Source organism: Muscardinus avellanarius, assembly GCF_963383645.1.
Source record: "Muscardinus avellanarius genome assembly, chromosome: 1".
Taxonomy (NCBI): domain Eukaryota; kingdom Metazoa; phylum Chordata; class Mammalia; order Rodentia; family Gliridae; genus Muscardinus; species Muscardinus avellanarius.
This window is the reverse complement of record NC_137786.1, coordinates 145,180,389-145,205,215: the sequence shown is the minus strand read 5'-3', so window position 1 is coordinate 145,205,215 and position 24,827 is coordinate 145,180,389. Positions and strand designations below refer to the sequence as shown.

General features: G+C 39.7%; 1 protein-coding gene across 1 annotated transcript in view; it reads left to right on the top strand.

The window, feature by feature from the left end:
• Positions 1-4,376: 4,376 nt before the first annotated feature.
• DDX10 (DEAD-box helicase 10) overlaps positions 4,377-24,827 on the top strand; it is a gene marked incomplete at its 3' end in the record, with an annotated part of 271,866 nt that continues 251,415 nt past the window's right edge. The window contains exons 1-6 of the mRNA XM_080716047.1: positions 4,377-4,568; positions 11,091-11,151; positions 14,040-14,170; positions 15,849-16,007; positions 17,025-17,145; positions 18,663-18,852. Of these exons, the coding sequence (XP_080572173.1) occupies positions 4,383-4,568; positions 11,091-11,151; positions 14,040-14,170; positions 15,849-16,007; positions 17,025-17,145; positions 18,663-18,852 (848 nt within the window). The 5' untranslated portion in view covers positions 4,377-4,382. The remainder of the gene's footprint in view (positions 4,569-11,090; positions 11,152-14,039; positions 14,171-15,848; positions 16,008-17,024; positions 17,146-18,662; positions 18,853-24,827) is intronic.

The window sequence follows — 24,827 nt, the reverse complement described above, 5'->3', positions numbered from 1 at the left end:
AGCAGGATAGAAATTTACTTTTTGTCCCCCATGTCAACTGTAACAGATGGATTAAAATAAAAATTGAAAGAAAAAAATTGAATACTTTCTCCCAGCTCAAGTTCATGGCCAGGGAACATGAATATTAAACGATGAGTCATTCTTGTTGCAAACTACTACAAGCAAGAAATTTAGTTATTTTATTTTATTTTTATTTAATAGGATGCATCATTTTATCTTAGTTTTATATATGATTAAACCTAATAATGTAAGGTATTAGAACATCAGTTGAGGTCTGCTTCCATGGATTTTAAATATGCAAGAGTTTTTATTACAAATTGGCTTACAAAAGGATGTCTGAGGTAACTGAACATTACATTATTTTTGTAATGGTTGGAGAACTGTTCCAGGGACCCTGTTGGGCTCCCAAAACTGTTCCAGTGAGAGAGAGAGAGAGAGAGGAGAGAGGAGAGAGGAGAGAGGAGAGAGAGAGAGAGAGAAGGAGAGAGGAGAGAGGAGAGAAGAAGAGAGGAGAGAGGAGAAGGGAAGGAGGTAGGGGGAGGTAGGGGGGGGGAGAGAGAGAGAGAGAGAGAGAGAGAGAGAGAGAGAGAGAGAGAGAGAGAGAGAGAGAGAGAGAGAGAGAGAGAGAGAGAGAGAGAAGAGAAGAGAGAAGAGAGAAGAGAGAAGAGAGAAGAGAGAAGAGAGAAGAGAGAAGAGAGGAGGAGGGAAGGAGGGGAGGGGGAGGGAGGGAGGGAGGGAGGGAGGGAGAGAGAGAGAGAGAGAGAGAGAGAGAGAGAGAGAGAGAGAAGAGAGAAGAGAGAAGAGAGAAGAGAGAAGAGAGAAGAGAGAAGAGAGAAGAGAGAAGAGAGAAGAGAGAAGAGAGAAGAGAGAAGAGAGAAGAGAGAAGAGAGGAGGAGGGAAGGAGGGGAGGGGGAGGGAGGGAGGGAGGGAGGGAGGGAGAGAGAGAGAGAGAGAGAGAGAGAGAGAGAGAGAGAGAGAGAGAGAGCGAGCCGCAGGTTCTTGTTCTGAGCTAGATTTAGAAAACAGTAGCCCGATCTCTGTAAGCTTAAGCAATTTTTATTATTACAAAGATGGGACGATAGAACATAGCTCAGCACTACACCATAGAGGGTGACATAGTGGGGTGACTTGAAAAGAAGTCACTGAAGTCTTTCGGATATCGAGTAGCTTTATAACCAGTCTTCTGGCCCGACCAGATCCACCCTTTCTGGAGGGTAGGTCTTTTGATGTGGGGATTCCTCCCTGTAGACCTGCCCGGTCTCAGGCACAGACCCCAAGTCTTTCGTTACACTCCAAAATGTGTTGGTTGATTATGGGGAGTCTGGGATCTCTTAGAGGCTCATGGCATTCCCCCACATCCTTGAGGAAGTTTGCTTCTCTTAAAAATGTCAAAGACCCTAGGCTTTCGGGCTTCCTCTATTCTCTTGCTAATCACTGGGCGCCTGAGTCCTCTGCAGTCTTTCCCCTGATGCTCCCGGCTTTCTAATATGAATGTTATTGATACATTTTGAAAATATTTCCCAGTACTGGCACATTCATACATTTTGAAGCTCTTTCTCAATACGGATACAGTTTTATTTTATAGAAGCAAAACAATGTTTTACACAATAACACAACAGATATTTTGGTAACTGTGTGAAAGATTTTTAAATGATGTTTAAAAAAAAAAATCCTCGGTGACAGTGAAGACCTTACATTGATTCTATATGCAGAAGTTTACTTGAATTCCAGTGACAATGATGTGTGTGTCAGTGCACTGCAGTCAACTGGTGACAAGTGGATCAACTGGCCAATCAGTCTCATTGTCTACACTGTAAGAGTTCTGTTTATCTGGACGTGGTGGCATATGCTTATAATCCCAGCATTTGGGAGGTTGAGACCAGAGGACTGTGGTTCTCAGCCAGCCTCAGCTACTTAGTGAAGCCCTTTGCAACTCAGTGAGACTCTCTTTCAAAATAAAGAATAAAAAATAGTGTTGGAGATGTAGCTCTGAAGTAGAATGCCTTTGGGTTCCATCCCCAGTACTGGGGAAAAAAAAAAAAGTTCTGTTCATTCCTCTCACTGTAACTTTGTCTTTTTAATTTTTATTTTTTAAAGCACAGGTGAATGTTTTGGGGAACTTGTTTTTTATATAAACACTTTGAATAGTAAATTTTCTTTTTACTAGATTCTAGTTACTTTGCTGTACCCTGAAGGATTTTGTCTTTATTAAAAACTCTCTGGGGATGAAAACAAAAACAAAAATAAAAACAAATTAAGGAATGAATAGGTGCAAGACCTCATTTAAGGCAAATTCCTAGATAAACTATAAACTGTATCAGGAAAGTGTTAAATATTTAATGTTGGAATCTGATTTGATATATATATATATGTAATTATTTGATGTATATATGTAATTATTGGTTCTATGGAATAGAGATTATATTTTGAGGACAAAATACAAAACCAAGTAATTAACACTATCACACTGAATGAATGAAATCATTTGACCATTTGAGTAAGGGAAGAATGCTAAATATTGTTCAATTATTATAATTACAACCTAAGTAGGCCTCAGATAGAATAGATAACAGATAAAATAGATATTAGTTATTGTTAGGTTTGTGGATTTCTTTTTTTTTTGTGTGTGGTACTAGGAGTAGAACTCAGGGGTCTTCTTCCTCTGAGCTACACTCCTAGACCTCTTTTATATATTTTATCTGAAAACAGGGTCTCACTAAGTTGCTGAAAGCCTAAGTAGCTGAGGTTGGCTTCAAACCTGTGTAATCCTGTCTCAGCCTCCCAAATACTGAAATTACAAGTGTGCGTCACCACGCCTGGCTTATATTTGTGGATTTCTAAAATCCCATACAGAGCCGGGCGTGGTAGCTCATGCTTGTAATCCCAGCATTGAGGAGGCTGAGACCGTAGGATCGCGGTTCTTGGACAGCCTCAGCTACTTAGTGATGCCCTCTGCAACTCAGTGAGACCCGGTTTCAAAAAAAAGAATAAAAAAAATAGGGCAGGAGGGTGTAGCTCAGAGGTTGAATGCCCCTGGGTTCCATCCCCAGACCCACAAAACAACAAAAAACCAAAAACCAAAAACACAAAAAAGCAAACAACCCATACAGAAGTGTACCTTTATCTACAGGGCATATATTAAGAAAACCCTAGTGGATGCTTAAAACCACAGATTTTACCCCCCCAAAAAAAATATATATATTGCTTTATCCTATATATGCATATCTACGATAAAATTCAATTTATAACTAGGCAAAATAAGAGATGAACAATAACTAATAATAAAATAAAGTGATTATATAATATACTGAAATAAAGTTATGTCAATGTGGTTTCTCTCTCTTTAAAGAGTTAAGATAAATATTAATATTTTTGTACTACAACTGACTGTGTGAATATCTAAAACAATAGAAAGTAAAATGGTGGATAAGGGGTACTGGAGTATTTCATGTGTGTATGTGTGTGTGTGTGTGTGTGTGTGTGTGTGTGTAGTATTGGAGACTGGACTCCGTGGTGTTCTACCTCTGAGATACACACCCAGCCCTATTTAATTTTTTTATTTTGAAACAGCTTCATGCTGGTCTTCCTTAAGATCCTCCTGCCCCAGCCACCCTAGTACCGCGATTACCACTATGCCTGTCGAGCTGAGACATTTCTGTATTTCAATTTGGGATGGTTTGGTCTACATATTTCATAGATTACTTTTGTTGTTGTTGTTTTGGGATTAAGGATTGAACCCAGGGCATTCTACTTTCTGTTTGGGGAATGGGCATGAAGTCAGTGTAGTTTCAGGGATGTATGGGGTCTGAAAGGAATTTGAGGTTCTGAACACTCTGCATGTGAAATCGGCACCCAAGTCAGAGAATGAGCATTCTATAATCTTATGGATATTCTATAGCTTGTGGACAAATCTTTCGGATCTAGGTTAGAATTCTTAGAATTCACAGATTTTCTCTGCGTACGCGCGCGCACTCGAACGCAGACGCTGAGCAAAGTTGATCCTAGGGCACTTGTGGGACCGCCCCTGAATCTTAAGTAGTATGATGTCACCAGAGTGACAGCTACCAGCGCGCATGCGTTCTTTTAAAGAGCCGGTGTGCGGCTGGGGGCGGTCCAGCCCGCCCCCTTCCTCAGGCTGCCCCGCCCCTGCTTCCGTGAGACGGCTCCTCCCTGCGGGAGCCAACTCACCAATCAGCGCCCGCTTTCCCCGGGCCGTCATTGGCCCGTGCACCGGCTTCCGAAGCTTGGGGGCGGGCTCCTGGGTTGGCGCATGCGCACCCGCGCGCCTTCCCCACGCTGGTTCCGTGAACTCCGAGCCGCCCCTCTGCCTGGCCTGAGATGTCTCGTGTCTGAGGGAGATCTGGGCTAACGCGGCCGCTACGATGGGCAAAACTGCCGACTCTCTGGGTCCGGAAGCCCGACCCGACCCGGTTCGGAGTTTCAATCGCTGGAAGAAAAAACACAGCCATAGGCAGAACCAAAAGAAGCAGCTGAGGAAGCAGCTCAAGAAGCCCGAATGGCAGATCGAGCGAGAGGGTATCAGCCGCCTTATGCAGAACTACGACAAGGTGAGGGGCTGGTGTCGGGTGGGACGCGGGCCCGCAGCCTGGCCCCGGGTCACAGCGGCGATGGGCTCCGGGGGCAGGGGACCACCTGTCACTGGGGACCGGGCCTGGGGCTCACCTGGTTAGTCCAGTGGGAAGAGAGGAAGTGGGGCGGGGGTGTCAGTGGGGGTCGTGCTGAGACCTCACAGGAGGTTCGCTGGGTTCCACAACTCAGGACCTTCAATCATTTGCCAACCACACTGTTTGTGGAAAAAACAATTGATAGAAATGATTGATACTTAAGGGCAGGAAGATTAGTGCTGAATTGGAGCAACACTCCCCTAAATAACAATAAAACAGCAATGGAAATATCAACACCTACCTTTTAAAATGCTCATGAATTCTTTGACTGGATCTGAGGTGTGTGTGTGTGTGTGTATTTTACTGGGGATCGAACCCAAGGGCTTTTCACCTTCCAGCCCTATTTTATTATTATTTTTATTTCGAAAGAGGGTTTCACTAAGTTGTCGAGTCTGGCCTCCAAATTGCGATTCTCCTATCTCAGTCTTCCAAGAACTGGGATTACAGGCATGCTACCACTGGCCTGCCAGCCAGCCGGCCTGCCTGCCTGCCTTCCTTCTTTCCTTCCTTGCTTTCTTGTCTTCTTTTCTCCTTCCCTACCGAACTACATCCCAACCCATTCTTAATGTTCCCATTATCCAGGTGAGAAAGTTGAGGCCCAGAAAGGATAAGAAACTTTTCCCAATTTCTCTCATACCTTCTAGGTGGTGTGGATTTGGAACCTAGATCATTGCCTTTCTATTCCAAATCCTTTGCTTTTAATCAGTAAACCAGACTTCATCCCTCAGCATCATCCATCCTCTGTCCTGTAGCCACCTCATTTTCTTTATTCTCTTCATGTTTCCATCCAAGAATTGGTGAGGAGCTGGACCTATGGTCTGTTTTTGTTACCTGGCATCCCCCATTGTAGCTACTGTTCTCAGATGAATATTCCTGGGATACTCATTGCTTTGACCTGCTCACCTCTTTCCCTCCCTCAAGTTCCTTAGGTTGTTCTCCATGAATCCCATTTCTATTGGCTTTCACCCATCCCACTCAGCCTCTCAGTGGCTGCTTCTTAGTATAGTATAATCATTGACGTAATAGGTGGAACGATCCTGAAATTAAAGTCCTCACTTGTCATCCAGTTAGATCCTTTTTTTAAAATGACTCTGAGACCAACAATAAGATGATATAGAACTTAGAGTTCAAATATTTTTTGGGTTTTGAAGTTCAAATGATGATGGTTTGATCTTGGCTCTTGCTCATCAGATGTATGACTTTGGGCAAGTTGCTTACCTTGTTAGCTTCCATTTTCTTGTCTTTAAAAGGTACACTACTGCCAGGTGTGGTGGCGCATGCTTGTAATCCCCGCATTTGGGAGGCAGAGACAAGAGGATGGCGCTGGTTCGAAGCCAGCCTTGCTGGCTTGAGACCCTGTTTCCAAATTAAAAAAAAAAAAAAAATATATATATATATATATATATATATATATGTCTTAGAGTGTAACACGGAGGTAGAAGGGTTTCCAGGAACCCCAGTACCACCAAAAAAAAAAAAAAAAAAAAAAGTTACACTACTACCTACCTTGTAAGTTGTGGTGGAGACTTAGTAAGATAATTTATGGTGAACATTTTGCACAGTGTCCTCACGTAGAAGTATTTTATATATTAGTTGTTTTACTATTGTTACTACTATTGTATACATAGCACTTCAAGAAGCCATTATATTCATTGCTCTGGAGGCCAGAGGTTTGAAATCAGTTTCACTCAGTTTCACTGAGCAAAATCTGGGTGTCAACTGGGCCATGATACCTTTAGAAGTGCTAAGAGAGAATCAGTTTCTTGATCCTTCCGTCTCCTGTGGCTGCTGCTGTTCCTTGGTTTGTGGCTGTGTAACTCTGGTCTCTGCCTCCATGGACATGTTACTTTCTTCTCTTTAGTGTCAGATCTACTTCTGGTTTTTTTAAAAAAATAAGAACACTTTTCATTGCTTCTATGCTCCTCCCCCCACAATCCAGCATACATTTAAGATCTTTAATCACATCTGTAAAGTCCTTTCTGCTGTTAAAGGTAACATTTAAATGTTTTAGGTAGGGGTTAGAACATTAGACACATTTGGGGACCTTTTTTAACCTAGCTCCATCATGTAAACAGACCATGGAGTTAAAAATGGAGGAGTAATCGTGGCACTTTCCCCCATCTGTTCTTGCATCCCGTCCATCACACTGGTGATATCTTTTGCTTCTCCATTCCTGCTGCTATGTTCTAGTTCAGGCCTCATCACCTCTTGCCTGGATTACTACAGTATTATTTATTGCTTACAATAGAGCCAGTCTTTTTGTGTAATGATAGTAAATGTTTTCAGCCATGCAGGTCAGAAGGGTAGAACTACTCAATTCAGCCCTGTAATACAAAAGTTGCTTTAGAGATACTTAAAAGAATGGGTATTGTGTTCAGGTAAAACTTTAATTAATGAAGCAGGTGGCTGATGGGATTTGGCGCTTGCATCTTATATTCCTTAAATGTATCTACTATATTGCTGCTAAAAAGTTGTTTTTCCAAGAGGAAAATGGAAGCATTTTACTCCTTATTAAAATCCTTCATTGGCTCACAGTTACTTTCAGGAAAGTTGTCCAATACCTTAATGTGGCAAATATATTCCAGTATAGTGAAAGAGTATGTTATTTGTGGTTAGAAAGATGTGGTTTAAATCTCACACATTTTAAGTTTTCAACATCTAGTGTAAGTTATCCTCATTCAACAAACAAATTATTAACTACTGAGTGGGTTGTAAGACTTAAATGAGATAATATATGTAAACCTAGTGGTACATGATAGGCATACATGAAGGAATGACTTTCATTCTTATAAATTGTTCATGTTCTTTGATGATTCTTGTCCTGGTACTTGATGTGTACACTGCCTGCTGTGAACATACTCATTCCTCCACCCTAGAACACATCCTTGGTCTTCAGGATTTAGCTCAAACCTCTCTTCAGGACCATCTCAGGTGTCAACCTGTAGCATTTTGTATACACCTTTTAAAAAATTTTTATGCTTTTCTTGGTGCATTATAGTCTCACATCATAATGTATTCTACCTCCGAGCTATACCCCCCAGCCCTTTTTTATTCCTTTGTTTTTGAAACAGGTTCTCGCTAAGGTGCAGAAGGCCTCACTAAATTGCTGAGGCCGGCCGTGAACCTTCAATCCTCCTGTCTCGGCCTCGCAAGTACTGGGATTACAAGCATGTACTACCCACTTTTCGAAATAGCATTTTCAACAGGTATCTGTTCAATACATGGAAAAAAGCACATGTCCAACCTCCTAGGGAAGTATGGGGTGATGGGCTAGGATTGATATATTTTGGCAAATGTTATAATAACAAATATGCATACATATTATAGTAAATGTAGGGAATGTAGCTCATTGCTGTGGAGTTAGAGGATGGTGTAATTAGGGGAAAAAGATCAAGTTATTCTGTATGTCACTCCTGGCCAGATATATTAGAAATGTATTTCCTTTGGACATGCTGCCTTTCTTCATGATGGTTGCAGCTGCAGGCCTGGCTTAGAAATGAATGTAGGCTGGATTTTAGCCCCTGCACCTAAGCCTGACCAAATGCTTCTGTGCAGTATCCAGCGATTTATGGTAGCCATGAGTGGAGCTTGGTCTTTAGTGATACATTCTCCAGATGGGAAAGATTGGCAGACTCTTGTAGGTGGAGGGAACTGTGCGAGGGAGTAAAAGGTGATGTGAAAATGCATGGTGTTCTTGAGGGAGGAAATATTCCTTGGAATATTGGATGTGTTCCTGAACTTGAGTGGAATTGGAGCAGAGGGTGGAGGTGAATTGTGGATGACTGGAGACTGTAGTAGGCAGAATAATATAGGCTCCTGAAGATGGCCTTGGCCTAATCTCCAGAACCTGGGAGTATGTTAGACATTTAGGGATAAATAAGATTGCCAATCAGTGGACCTTAAAGGAGGGTGATGATCTGGGGCGCCTAATGCATCCTCAGATGTGACATAGGTAAGAGGGAGTCAGGTGATGTGAGGAAGATTCAGGCTTCCATCAGTCCTTTGCTGCCTTTGAAGATGGCAGGGGCCGCTCAGCCCGGTGGCACTTGTTATAGTGGAGGGATGCGTTTGAGGCCAGCCTGGGCAGCAGAGTGAGACCCTGTTTCGCAAAGAAACAAAACAAAACAAGACAAAAAAAAAAAAAAAAAAAAGAAAGAAAAAGAAAAAGAGAAAAGGGACCGTAGGTAAGAAAATGTACATCCTCCAGAAACTGGAAAAGGTAAGTGAATGGGCTCTTTCCTAGAGTCACCAGAAAGAATGGAGCTTGGCTGACACCTTGCATTTAGCTTGGCGAAACTTATTTTGAAATTTTGATCTTCAGAATATGCTGTAAGATGGTAAATTTTTGTTTCTTTAAGCTATGCAATAGAGCAATGATAGGAAACATATAGAGAGGCTGTACTCAGAGACTTTTTATCTGGAAGCAATGGTTAACCATGGAGTACAGGGACACTTACATTCTTCCCGATATCTTGGAGGTTAAGAGACTTTGGAAAGGCGTGCCCTACCTTGAGTAGCCCCCCTTGCCTTTCTGCGGCTCTGGATTAAGGTTGCAGAGCAGTTGCCAGGCCCCTTCTGTGGGCATTCCAGACCCTGTGAAAACAGCTCTTGAGCCCTGTACCACAGTGCAAGGGAGGGACAGACATCAGAAGGTCCTGCTGGGAAGGTTGTCTTCTGGTTGAGATTCCTTGCTGGGATGACATTTTATTTATTTATTTATTTATTTATTTATTTATTATTTTTGCAGTACTAGGGAATGAACCCAGAGACATTCTACCTCTGAGCTACACCCCAGCCCTATTTTTTTATTTTAAAACAGTGTCTCACTAAGTTATTGGGGGGCCTCACTAAGTAGCTGAGGCTGGCCATGAACCTGCGATCTTCCTGTCTCAGCCTCCCCAAGTATGGGGATTAAAAGCATGTGCCACCACATCTAGCTAACAGCATGTTATTTGAAGAAACCATTTCTGAATGCTGATTCTACCTCTTCTTCAATTATAATCTGGAGTGGTTTGTAGGAATTAAGACAATGTCTTAATATTTTTGTTTTCTGTATATGAGGACAGAGAGTAATCCTGCCTGTATTACATTAGGAATTGTGGGAAAGATGTGTAGACTGTCACATGAAATATAGCTGGCATTCTTTTAGTGCCTAGAGTGTAATTTAAATAAATGAACCTTACAAATACAGCTTTCCTCTTTTGTGAGCCATGAATAATTTGGCAGCATATTTTCATATCTGAGCAGTAGTGCTTGCATTCAGCATCTGTAATAAAATAACTTCCGGAGTATGTAAAATGAAATTCAGGAAATTGGTTTATGCTAATGAAGAAAAGCAGTAATAAATATTTGCATGATGTAAAGTTAAAGGGAAAAATGTTTTTGTGTCTTCAAAGTGTGACCCAGGCATTTTTGATTATTAAACAATGGCCCTCTAGCTGGGCATAGTGGCACATGCCTGTAATTCCAGAATTTGGGAGACTCAGACAGGAGGATTACAGGTTGGAGACTAGCCTCCTCAACTTAGAGAGATACTGTTTTAAAAAAAGTGGGGGCAGCCGGGCATGGTGGTGCACACTTGTAATCTTAGCATTTGGGAGGCTGAGACTGGAGGATTGCAGTTCGCAGACAGCCTCAGCAGCTTAGTGAGGCCAGCCTCTATTTAGTGAGGCCCTCTGCAACTCAGTGAGACCTGGTTTCAAAATAAAGAATAAAAAAATAGGGCAGGGGGTGTAGCCCGGAGGTTGAATGCCCCTGGCTTCTCTCCTCAGACCCGCAAAAAGGGGGGGGGCAGAGGGGTGTATATCCAAGATAAAATGGCCACGGGGTTCAGTTTTTAGTACCAAAACAAAATGGCCCTCCATTGGTACACCCCCAAATGAGTAGTAATCAGGTTGGATTTCATACACTACTGACTGATTTATTGCTAAAACTTTAAGAGGTTTGTGCTGTTGAGCTATATTTCTTCAACTAATTTCAGCCTTTTCTCTAAAGTATGTAAATAGTACTATTCTCATCATAGTCTATAGTTTGTAGTAATTTTGCTTCTGATTTCTTGAACTGGTATTCTTTGATGAAAGTAAAATTTCTTCCCACAATTGACGTGGCGATGATCGTGTAACATTTTCGAGGTGAAATGTTAAGGTATGTGTAGCGTGGGTCATGTATATTTTGAATGAAGTTTCTTTGACCAGTTGAGATGGTTACGGATTTATATTTTTGACTCATGACAGTTTTCTCAAAATATTTCAGAAGGGATGATGGCTTATATTTAGAAATGAGGGTTGAATTTAGTCCTGATGAACTAGGTAGCACAATGCAGAGAAGAATGATTTTATTGTGAAACAGATGAATTTTTGAGTAGATTGTTTTATCTGACATTGTCTTTTAAATCTTTTTTTCCAGATAAATGTAAATGAAATTACAAGATTTTCAGATTTTCCATTGTCTAAAAAAACATTGAAAGGTGGGTATCATTTTGAGACATGCTATTGGTTGTAATAATGCTTTGTTTAAAGGGCACATGGTTTAGAGAAGTTAACCTGAAAAATCTAATTTTTCAAACAATTTTGATATTGTGGAAGCCTATAAAAATACTGAGTTTTAAAATTTTTTCCCACTCATTCTTTCTTTCTTTTTTTTCTTTTTGGTGGTACTGGGGTTCCTGGAAACCCTTCTACCTCTGGGCTACCCTCCCAGACCTATTTTATATTTTTTTATTTGGAAACGGGGTGTCTTAAGTCAGTTCCACTGGCTTCAAACTTGCATGATCCTCCTGTCTCCACCTCCCCAGTGCGGGGATTACAAGTGTGCCCACGCCCGGCTCATGAGTGAAGTATCTTTTTTTTTTTTTTTTTTTTTTTTTAGTGGTATTGGGGATGGAACCCTTCTACCTCCAGGCTACATTCCCAGACCTATTTATTTTATTTTATTTTATTTTATTTTGAAATAGGTTCTCTTAAGCCAGTGCGGCTGGCTTTGAACCTGCACAATCCTCCTGTCTCTGCCTCCCAAGCACGGGGATTACAAGAGTGCGCCACCACGTCCGGCATCCATTCATTCTTTCTTAAGTGACCAAAGAACATTCATTAAAAGATGTTAGGAGTCTCTGAGTAATTAAAATGAAACTTAATTGTTTTTGTTAAAATAAGCAAAAGAACAAATAAAGCTGTGTCACCTTTTATATTAATTTGCTAGGGCTTCCATAGTGAAATACAATGGGTGCCTTAAGCAACAGACAATAATTTTCTTCTAGATGGAGGCTTGGAGTCCAAGGTCAAGGTGTTACCAGGCTTGGTTTCCTGAGGGCCATAAGGGAAGACTCTTCCACTCTTCCAGGCTTCTCTCCTTGCCTTGCAGATGGCCTCCCTCTTGCTGCCTTTTTTTTTTTTTTTTTTCTTTTCTTCAATAGAAGTTGTTGCCAGGCGTGGTGGCGCACACTTGAAATCCCAGCATCTGGGAGGCTGAGACAGGAGGATCTGGTTCATGGGCAGCCTCCTACTTAGTGAGGCCCTTTGCAACTCAGTGAGACCCTGTTTCAAAATAAAGAATAAAAATATAGGGCTGGGGGTGTAGCTTGGAGGTAGAATGCCCCCTGGGTTTCATCCCCAGTACTGCAAAAAAAAAAAAAAATTAAATAGAAGTTGATTTACATTGTACAAAATGATTGTTTTGAAATCGGCATACTTTGTGGAATGGCTAAAGCAAGCTAATTAACATATGTATTACCTCACATATTTGTCCCTGTGATAACGAAACTTAAAATTTGTCAGCAGTTTTCAGGTATACACTATATTGTCATTAGCTACAGTCACTGTTGTATACACTAGCTTATTCCATCTAACTGGAAATTTTGTGTCCTTTGAGCAAAATCTTCCCCAGCTTCCAGCCTCTGGGGACCACCACTCTATCCTCTGCTTTTATGAGTTTGTGTTTTTAAGAGTCCACAATGAGATCATGTGGTATTTATTTTTCTGTGCCTGACTTATTACTTAATATAATACTCTCCAGGCTCGTCCCTTTTGTCACCAAAGACAGGATTTACTTTTCAGGTTGGATGATAATCTATTTTGTATGTCTATCACATTTCCTTTATCATCCATCCACTGATAGATGCAGGTTAATTCCATGTCTTGGTCATTGTGGATAATGCTGTAATGAACGTGGTAATGTAGGTCCTTCAACATACTGATTTCATACACGGGTATAGCCCCGGTGGCGGGATCAGTACTGCATCATCTGGTGACTTGCTGTCTGTTCACATGGTTGTCCCTGTGTGCACATGTACCTTCCTTGTCTTTGTTCAGATTTTTTCTTAGGGAGACAATAGTCTTGTTGGATTAGAATCTGCTCAGAGTGACTCATTTTAAGATAGCCTCTTTCGGGGCCAGATATAGACACATTCTGAGGTAATGGGGCTTAGAGCTTCTGCAAGTTAGTTTTATTTATTTATTTTTTTGGTGGGTCTGGGGATGAAACCCAGGGGCATTCGACCTCTGAGCTACACCCCCTGCCCTATTTTTTATTCTTTTACTTTTTATTTTTGGTGGTACTGGGGTTCCTGGAAACCCTTCTACCTTCGGGCTACACTCCCAGACCTATTTTATCTATATATATATATTTATTTGGAAACAGGGTCTCTTAAGCCAGCAATGCTGGCTTCGAACCTGCGTGATCCTCCAGTCTCCGCCTCCCAAGCGCAGGGATTACAAGCGTGCACCACCACGCCCAGCTCTATTTTTTATTCTTTATTTTGAAACCGGGTCTCACTGATTTGCAGAGGGCCTCACTAAGTAGCTAAGGCTGTCCGCGAACCGAGATCCTCTGGTCTCAGCCTCCCGAATGCTGGGATTACAAGCGTGCGCCACCACTCCCGGCTGCAAGTTTTTTTTTTTTTTTAAAGACTTATAGGGACATTGTAATTATATATTTTAGTGAGATTCAGAATGGTACATTCATGTGTGCACGCAATATCTCCTGGTGTGCTTCCTTCCACATCCTACCTCTCTCTGTCCTCCTCCCCAGTATACGCTAGAGAGATTGGTAGTGATACATCCATATATGAACATATATGAACATAACATTTAGTCTGTTTCCTTCCTCAAGCCTTCTTTCCCCATCCTTTCTCTCTCCCTAATGCCTTCCTGTTCTACTGGTCTTCACAAAGTCCTTTTTCTTTCCTCTTTTCACTCCAGCTTGCACATTTGAGAGCAAACGTAGCCTTTGATTTCCTGAGTCGAGCTGATCTCATTTAGCATGATGCTACAATAGGAACTTTTGAGGTTGGGACATACAGTTGAGCCTTTAAAACTCTCCTGTAGGAATTATCTGAAGTGTCATTCTCCACACTGCCAGGTTTGCAAGAAGCCCAGTACCGCTTGGTAACGGAGATACAGAAGCAGACCATTGGGTTGGCTTTGCAAGGTAAAGACGTACTTGGAGCTGCCAAAACCGGATCCGGGAAGACTTTGGCTTTTCTTGTTCCAGTAAGTGTATTTATATTGGGTCAGATCCTCTTTTATACAGTTTTAAAAGATTCTGTGCCTAGGTGGAAATACTTATGTAAAGAATTATATTCATGTTGGTTTTCCCTGACTAGAATGCCAGCTTCATCAGACAGGAGACACATCTCTTGTTCCCCACCACCTTCCCCTAGCACAATGCCTGCATATGGCAGACACTCACTAACTTACTGAGTGAATGAATTATTGTGCTTTGAAAAGCTATTACTTTCTTTCTTTTTGTTTTTTGCAATATTGGGGATGGAACCCAGGACATTCTACCTCCATACTACACCCCCAGCCCTATATTTTATTCTTTATTTTGAAACAGGGTCTCACTGAGTTGCAAAGGGCCTCAGTAAGTAGCTGAGGCTGTCCGTGAGCTGCAGTCCTCCTGTCTCGGCTTCACAAATGCTGGGATTATAAGTGTGCGCTACCAGGTCCAGCACAAGCAATTATTTTCTTGACAGATGTGAGACATCCTTTTTTTTTTTTTTTTGTACTGGGGATTGAGCCTTGAGTCCAGGGTCATTCTACCTCTGAGCTACACTCCCAGCCCTATTTTTTATTCTTGATTTTGAAACAGGATCTCACTAAGTTGCCGAGGCTGGCCATGAACCTGCGATCCTTCTGTCTCAGCCTCCCAAGTACTGGGATTACAACCGTGGGCCACCATGCCTGGTGAATGTGGGGTATTCTAGCATGGCTGTTTAGAATGGTTCTGCTCTGCAGTAGGATTGTAGGGGAATGCTGTTTCTGCTCTTCCCTTTGCAAGCCTGCCAATAGCATTGATTCTTGCCACTTCTTTAGTATAAAACTAAAATATATTCACTTTAAGAAGATTTGGTCATTCGTTGAGACTTTTCTAGAACATTGATGGCAGACAGTAGAGCTGCTTCGGGATTTACTTATATCTCAGTTACTTGATTTACTTGTATATTAGTCTCATTTGATTCCTGCAAAAACAGTTGGCCCTGAGAAATCACAATTTTTTGTTCAAAGTACTACAAAACTATTTTTCTCTTAAATCCTAATGTTTGCTTTTTTAAGCAATGTCTTTCTACAATTAGAATTCAGCCACTGTATAACTGTAACAACTATAATGACTTATTATAATATGGTTTCTGTTCAGAAATGATATTTATTTATTTGTTTATTTATTTATTTATTGGTGGTACTGGGGTTCCTGGAAAACCCTTCTTCGGGCTATACTCCCAGACCTATTTTATATATTTTTTTAAATTTGGAAACAGTGTCTTTTAAGCCAGTGTGGCTGGTTTCAAACCTGCATGATCCTCCTGTCTCTGCCTCCCAAGTGTGGGATTACAAGGGTGCGCCACCACGCCTGGCCAGAAATGATACTTCTTAAATCTATTCCAGTGGTTTGTGGTTTATATATACCTTCCCTTGATAACCAATCTCCTGATGGAATGGTTATGGTATCACATGAGCTATCATGGGGCTTCTTTTTCCATTTGTCTGAATTGGGGTACATATTTTTGGCAGAAAAAGGAACAGTTCTTTTCAGATTGGGTAAAACCTGTGACTAGTATGCCTTATGCCTAGATTGTGCCTTTGATTTGGAGGGACAAAGTTGAAACTCAGGTAAAAAAGCTGGCTTTTCTAAGGACTTACTGAACATGAATTTACTTTTGTCTCCAAGGTGTTGGAAGCCTTATACCGTCTGCAGTGGACCTCAACTGATGGGCTGGGGGTTCTGATAATATCACCTACACGAGAATTGGCCTATCAGACCTTTGAGGTTCTCCGAAAAGTAGGAAAGAATCATGATTTCTCAGCTGGTCTCATCATTGGTGGAAAGGTTTGTTCTTTTGTCTGTGTCCTTCTTTCTTTCCTTCAGTAACTTGTATTGGAGGCTGTCGCAGTTGACAAGGAGGCTGTGGAGACTTCACCTGAATAGACTGGCTTCCTAGATAGGGCCTCATGGGTGATAGCACCGTGGTGTCGTTACTATCCTCTAGAGTCTGATTGTCAATTTTGCAGGTCTAGAATATCCATTTTTGTCAGGGTCTTTGAGTTCATAAGGCTCAGACAGATTTATAGGCCAATTAGAGTAAATCTGTTGTTACACATTTGGAAAGATGACATTTTAGTGTGGACCCTAGTACCTTTAGGTATGTAGTTGCATAAGTTAGGATGTTTCTACATCACCAGCCAATGAAAGAAAGGTAGATCATTTTGAGCAGTGTTTATTTTAGGTCTTGGTAAATCCTGCTTAACTTTTCTTCCACCTTGTAGTTCATGTGCAGTGCTTGCATCTGGTCGTTTCCTCTAGGCTGTGTGGATAAATACTCGACTTCATAAATTTTTATGTAAATATACATGAAGAAGAGAGAATAGCATCACAATCCTTCAACTTCCTGTTGCTTCCACTAGCAGTTAATGTTCTGTGGCTCTCAAGGAGAGGACCTTTAAAATGTAGCATTCAGCTCTTTTTTTTCTGTCCAAAAAATATAGTCAGTGGTGGAGAGAGCCCAATGAATGACCCTAGATACTGACTTAAAGAATGGGAGTAATTCCTGTTTTTAAGTCAGTTCTAGTAGACTTAATAGGAAATAAAGTCATTTGATAGTTTCTCTTGGCTCTAGAATCCTGGATATGGTTAAGAATCTAGAACTCTAAGCTCCCTAGGTCTTCATGAAACATTTGTATTTAGCCTAGAAATGTGGACATGATACAGAAATGGAAGGGAGAAGTTAGGTTTATTTTTAAGACTATGTAAACTGCTCTGATGAAATGCCACATACAGATGGCTTTTGTAATTTTGCTACACAGGCTGCTTTGAGACATATATGTGTAATTAAACAACTGTTTTTAGGATCTGAAACACGAAGCTGAGAGGATCAACAACATAAATATACTGGTTTGCACACCAGGTCGACTTCTTCAACACATGGATGAAACAATATGTTTTCATGCAACGAATCTCCAAATGTTAGGTGAGTCTAATGAATTTCTAATGAGCAAAAGCTTACTTAGGAGAGAGTCCTCATAAATTTTAATGACAGAAATATTATACTGGATAAATGTTCCAGTTAAAGCCTGAAAAATAATTTGTAATTTTTTTTGGTATTTGGATTCTAGACCAGAGAGTAGAAGCTAGGCTTTTATTAATATTATTAATTAATTAATTAATTAATTTATTGCAGTACTGGGGATGCCCAGGCCCTATTTTTTAGTCTTTTTTATTTTTGAAATAGGGTCTCACTGAGTTGCTGAGGTTGTCCGTGAACCGAGATCCTCTGGTCTCCACCTCTCGATGCTAGGATTACAAGTGTGTGCCACAATGCCTGGCTTTTTTTTTTTTTTTATTTGAAAACAAAACAAAACAAAACAAAGCTGTGTACTTTTACATATGAAATTAAATGCTTTATCATTAGGCACTGCCAAAAGTTTTTTACTTTTTAACAACCACTTCTAGAAACCTGAGAGGTTAGTTGTCATTTTTTTAATACAAATTATTTTTATTTTTTTGATTTGTCCTCTTGGGGATCGAAGCCAGGGCCTTGCTCATGGTAGGCATTTCTATCATTTCTACCACTGAGCTACACCCCTGCTTTCTAATTTTCATTTTTTAATGAACATTCTCTTTTTTACATGATCGATCATTTTACTTACTGTGTACTTTAATCAACTTTTTATTTTTGAATATTTCTAAAGTAAAAGTTGCAGTGATAGTAAGGTCTTTAGGTCTTTTACTTGGTTTTTCCTAATGTTAATCTTATAACTTTGGTACTTCTGTCAAAAATGACACTGTTGTTGGTATGCTATGTAAATTAAACTCTAAATTTTATTCATATTCTATGCATTTTTTCCACTTACGTTTCTTTTCTGTTTTAGGATCTAGTATAGGATAGCATTATCACATTTAAGATATTGCATTTAATGCATTTATTTTGTGACACTAGGGATTGAACCCAGATGAATTCTACCTCTGAGCTAAACCCTCAGCCCAATTTTATTTATTTATTTATTTATTTATTTATTTATTTATTTATTTATTTATTTGTGGTGCTGGGGTTCCTGGAAACCCTTCTACCTCCAGGCTATACTCCCAGACCTATTTTTATACTTTTTAAAAAAAGTTTGGAAACAGGGTCTCTTAAGCCAGCGCGGCTGGCTTCGAACCTGTGCGATCCTCCTGTCTCTGCCTCCCAAGCGCGGGGATTACAAGTGTGCGCCACCACACCCGGCTTATTTATTTATTTTTTGCGGGTCTGGGGATGAAACCCAGAGACATTGGACTTCTGAGCTACACCCCCTGCACAATTTTTTATTCTTTATTTTGAAACAAAGTCTCACTAAGTTGGGGAGGGCCTCACTAAGTAATAGCTGAGGCTGTCCGCAAACTGTGATCCTCCGGTCTCAGACTCCCAAATGGTGGGATTACAAGCGTGCGACACCACGCCCGGCTTAATGCATATTTTAAATATTAAACCTGAATTTTTCTTTTTAGTTCTTGATGAAGCAGATCGAATATTGGACATGGGCTTTGCTGATACCATGAATGCTATTATTGAAAATCTTCCCAAGAAACGTCAGACTTTACTTTTCTCAGCTACACAAACAAAATCTGTGAAGGACCTTGCACGCTTGAGTTTGAAAAACCCTGAATATGTCTGGGTTCATGAAAAAGCAAAATACAGGTATGGACTCTTTGATTGGATCAAAGCAATCATTGTTCTTTTTTAGTTTAGGGATTTGATATTTCAACTTTATATTTTCTAGGGCGTAAAATACTTAGATGTGTAGAGCATACTAAATATATCAGTTAAAGTTACTCAGATTCTGAATATTCCTTTAAATGTGAGACTACTCTAATGCAGCAGTAACGAAAATATGGTCTAGGGAACAAACACTTGTTAACATCATATGGAAAACTAGTTTATCATTCACCAACTCTCCTTTTCTTCACCTCCATTAATGAGGGGAGAGGGGATGAGTTCCTGGATAGATAAATAGTAAATGTTGACACAAAGTGAAACAGGTTTCTTTACCTCAGGACTTCTCAAAATCTTCAAGTTTTCATGGAGCTGGGCCTGGTGGTGCATGCCTATAATCCCAGTACTTGGGAGGCAGAGGCAAGAGAATCACAGGTTCGAGGACAGCTTCAGCAATGTACTGAGACTCTTGGCAAATAGTGAGACCCTGTTTCAGAAACAAAAAATAAAAAAGGGGCTGGGAATGTAGTTAGAGTTAGAATGTCTCAATCTCTAGGACCCTCCCACCCCATGCGCACACATACACACACATGCACCAAAAAAAGTTTTCATGGACATAATGATGTTACAAAGCTGTAGGAGGTTAATATAGTATACTATATCTTCTCAATTATTTAAGTGTAGAATTATTTTTCAGCAGTATTATGCAGGACTAATATACTGTGGAACATTTCATCAAAAGCACTAATGTTTAGCAAAACACTTTCTTGCTTAAAATTGTTCCAGCAACTCTTATTTTGTCTTGGTATTCCCCAAAACTATAAAGTATGTGTGCTTATGTGACAGTAAAGAGCATGTGTGTGTGTGAAATGCAAATAGTTAGGGGAAAATGTGTTAAAGTATATTTTGATACAACAGAAGTACATGTATGTTTTCTATGAATCATTGTAGTTTATGGACATAATTAACTTCTTGAAGAAATGTTTTCCAGTGAATGTATGTTGGACTCTGTGACGATATTAATATGGATTCAACTCTACCATTATTTGTATTTTAAAACTTTCTTTTTTTGCTACCCAACATTAGTCTAAAAAGATAGAGATTTGGAAAATGAATTGGGTTATCTTGTTTGAAAGTTCTTAAAAGGTAGAAAATACATAGATTCAGGCCCAATATGGACCTTATTGAACAGATGCCTAAGATTATAAGAGGTGAGGCTGAACTCCATGCTGCCAGGTGATCCTATTAGAGAATCTTAAGAATCTGATACTGGTAGCTTTGGCTACCAAGAATGTGGGAATGGAATAGGAGGAGCTACTTGGGGCATAGTTTCTTCTTTGGCTCACTGAAGTTCAGGAGACATCATTCTCTTCAGATTGTGTTGAGATCGCTATTAAAATATTTGTTATGCCCGGCTCTGGTGACACATGCTTGTAATCTCAGCATTCTGGAGGCTGAGACTGGAGGATCTCAGTTCACGGACAGCCTCAGCTACTTAGCGAGGCCCTTCACAACTCAGTGAAACCCTGTTTCAAAATAAAAAGACTAAAAACTAGGACTGGGGGTGTAGCTAGGAGGTACAATGGCCCTGGGTTCCATCCCAAGTACCAATGTGTATGTATATATGTATATGTATGTATGTATATATATGTATATTTATATGTATATGTGTGTGTGTGTGTGTGTGTGTGTGTGTGTGTGTGTGTGTATATTGATAATGTAAAGACTGACTGAGGAGGCTGGTATGACAGACTTAGAATTACTTATTATTCCTATCTCCAGTTTTTTTTTTGGTGGTACTGGGGGTGGAACCCAGGGGCTTTTCTACCTCTGGGCTATATTCCCAGACCTATTTTATGTTTTATTTGGAAACAGGGTCTCCCTGAGTTGCTGAGATCCTCACTAAGTAGCTGAGGCTGGCTTCGAACCTGCACGATCCTCCTGTTTCAGCCTCCCAAGTACTGGGATTACAAGCGTGCGCCACCACGCCCGGCTCTATCTCCAGTTTCTATAGATAACATTTGGTTATCTGTACACCATAATAAAGTTTTAGAAAAGCTTCAGTGCAAAGACTTTGATTGTACATTACAAATGATTTTGAAACATAATTTTATCACTTGAAAAAAATGTAGCTTTCAGAAAAAATTTTAGAAAGCAGATGTGTAGCATAACATAAATTATATAACTATAGGTTATTTGATAATGACTATAGAACTGTGAAATTTGAAATTCACTGGCAGCACTAAAAAAAATAAAATCTGTTGGGAATTCTGTAATACCAGCTTGGTTAATACCCCATGACAGATTATTATCGAGAATAGTTTAAGGCATTATGTAGAATGACTCAAATTGTAAAGGATTTACTTGAAGATTAAACTATAAAGAGTTTAGATATTTCTGAAGCTTTATGTCTATATGCTTAGAAAAAGTATTACAGTGTTTTCTTTGATTGTTAAATATGGACAAAAGGTGTTCCTAATGATTTTTTTGGCGGGGAGGTACTGGGGATGAAGCCCAGGGGCATTCTACTTCCAAGCCATACCCCCAGCCCTATTTAATTTTTATTTGAAAATAAGGTCTCACTGTTGATGAGTCTCACTACTTGCTGAGGCTGTTTTTAAATCTGCAGTCCTCTTGTCTCAGCCTCTCAAGTACTGATATTGCAAGCGTGTGCCACCACACCTGGCCTGTTTCTAATGATTTTTAAGAGAATACAGTTATGTCTTGGCCATAGCAATTTGCTATATTTTCCAGTAGCTATAATTTGAATATTCTAATGAGTGGGAAAATATTAAATATGAGGCATGCATTTTGATCTTGCTACAAAGTACATTAAAATTTAGTATTACATTTGCTGTTAATTTGGAACATTATTATAAAATGATCTTAGATATGTGATCTTTGACAAAGGCCAAGAAGTAATCCTTTGTATTGTTAATAATGTGTTTTGCTTTAATGTATAGTTTGCTGCTAGTCAACCAAACTTTCTTTTCTTTTCTTTTTTTTTTTGGTAGTGGGGATTTGAACCTAGGGGCCTTTTACCTCCTAAAACATCACCCAGCCCCCTCCCTCCTTTAAATTTTAAAACAGGTTCTCACTAAATTGCTGAGGCTGGACTTGAACCTGTGATCCTCTTGTCTCATTTTCCCAAGAACTGAGATTACAGGTGTGCATCACCATGCCCAGCTCATTAGTATTTTATTTTATTTTATTTTATTTTATTTTATTTTATTTTATTTTATTTTATTTTATTTTATGGTGCTGGGTATGGAACCCAGGGACATTCTACCTTTGAGCTTCACCCTCAGCCCTATTTTTCATTCTTTTTATTTTGAAACAGGGTCTCACTAAGTTTCAAAGAGCCTAAGCACCTGAGGCTGGCTGTGAACCTGTGATCCTCCTGTCTCAGCTTCCCAAGTACTGGGATTACAAGCATCTGCCACCACACCAGGCTCTCTTGGTAGCATTTTAATAGTGAATTTTCTTCATGCTTTTGCTTCCTACTTGTTTATGCCTTTATATTTTTAGACTCTCCTTTGTTAGTAGCATATTGCTAAATTCTACTTACCATTTTGTTTTCATTGTCAGGTATTTTAATTCCACAATATTTTAAGCCCCACAAGCCATTATTATTATTGTTTGAAACATCAATATTTATTTAGACTTACCCAAATATTTTTCTTATATCGTCATGCTTTCATTTGACAAATCTTTTGATAAAATTTTTTTTGTAGTACATGTGTGTTAGTGAAATTCTGTTCTGACTTTTTTGAAAACCTCTTTCATCTTCATTTTGTGTTTTGTAGGCCATTTTGGCAGTTTCTTCTCTTCAAAGATATCTTTGGGGGGAGAGGGCACCAAATATAGTATAAATGTATACTACTTATGTTCAATAAAAAATTGTTAAAAAAATAAAAAAAAATAAAACAGAAAAAAAAACAAAACAAAAAAAAACAAAGATATCTTTGTATTTTATTTGAGGATCCATTATTTCTATTAAAGTCCTCTCTTTTTTTTTTTCCTTTTAAAGTAGTTTTATTATGATTTTGTTTGGTTTTTAGCAAAACTATGAATGTTACTTTATCTCCTCACCAGCAGGCAGTTGTCATAAGGCCAAGTTACCTTGATCTCTCCTAGCCTCGCATTGAGATTTTGGGAGCTTTCTACTTCTGGTTTGTCTCTGGACTTAGGGTATAACTCTGACTTAGAGGGCATAGCCGTTCTTTGGGTCTAAACAGGAAAACTGGGGTGTTTACTGGAGCCTCTCTGCCTTGGCAGCCTCTGAATTTCCTAGCACCGTGAGACTGCCAAACCTCCGTTCAGTTCTGTAGTTTCCTAGTAGTCACCTTTTGTTTCTTTTTCCTGTTTTGCCTTGTGTATTCTTAGTTTAAGAGTTGGTATACTCCTCAAAGGTAAATGCTATAGAACAATTTTAGAAGGTATTTTCCTTCTCTCCAGGAATCTGAGACTAACATGCTTAGCTTTAAGGCAGCCACTTGGTCTCTCTCCAAGAGAGGCAGAGGGGGTGGGGGAAGTGAGGTTAATATGGATTGCCTCAGGTTTCCATGTTCTTCTTTAGTATATCAAGTCCTGGCTGCCTTGGTTTGCTCTCTGGATATTTTCAGTCCTGTGTATATGTGTATGTGTTTAATTTAGCTTTTATATAAAGTGTTACTCTAAGTTGAAGGATTAACCTTTTTTCGTTTATTGGTGAATTATAATTATATATCGTAGTGAGGTTCAGAGTGATACATACATACATGCTCACAGCATTGGCTATGTGTTTCTTTTCAATTCCTATCCCACTCCCTGCCTCCTCATAGTAGTCTTTACATTGATATAAGGAACTTCACACCATCATCAGATCTCCCCTTTCTCTCTGCTTTGACTCCCCTTCCCCACTGCACTGGTGTCTTCCCTCATTATCTGAGGTCTTTTTTATTTCCCAGTTTTTTTCTCTAGTTTTCACAGATGAGGGAAAACATAACGGCCTTGCACGTTCACTGGCTAATCTCATTAAGCATAATATTCTTGAGTTTCCTCCATTTTCCTGCAAATGATATAATGGTGTTATTTTTATGGATGAGTAGAATCCTGTTGTGTGTAGATATACCATAATTTTGTAATCTTTTCTTCTATTGATGGACACCTAGGCTGGTTCCGTAGTTTGGCTATCATGAATTGAGTGCTGTAAACACGGAAATGCATGTTTTCCTATGGAAATCTGATTCCAGTGTTCTTGGGAAGATCCTTCCCCAAATAGTATGGCTAGGTCATAAGTTGGTTCCATTCCCAGTATATTAAGGAACCTCCATGTTGATCTCCATAGTAGATGTACCATTTTGCAGTCTTACTAACAGTGTATGAACATTCCCATTTCCCCACATCCTCGCCAGCATTTATTGTTGCTTATATTCTTTTTAAACATTTTTTATTGGTGCATTATATTCATACATCATATTGGGGTAAAAAACTTGTGTGTACATACCTGTACACATCAGTGATTTAACCCCTACCCAATTTCCACCCCATTCCCTCCCCGTCCCTCCTTCCCTTGCTTGTCTTAGTGGTTGACTTCGATATGTTTAAGTACATTGTGTGTTTTAGAGATTTTCCTCTTCCCCCCTCCTTTCTCCTCCTTTGGGTTGCCTTGTTTGCTCCTCTATAGGATTTCCTTTTTCATCTAGAGTTCCTCCTATGACCCATTTCTCCCTAACTCACATATTAGGGAAAGCATCTGCTTTTGCTTATATTCTTGATGATTGTCATTCTAACTGGGTTTAGATGGAATCGCAGTGTAGTTTTGATTTGTGTTTCCCTGATTGCTAGTGGTGTTGAACATTTTTTCATATATTTATTGGCTATTTTTATTTCTTCTTTTGAGAAGTATTTATTCATATCTATTGTCTGTTTTTAAAATTGGTTTCTTTGTTTTTTAGTATTGAGTTTTTAAAGCTCTT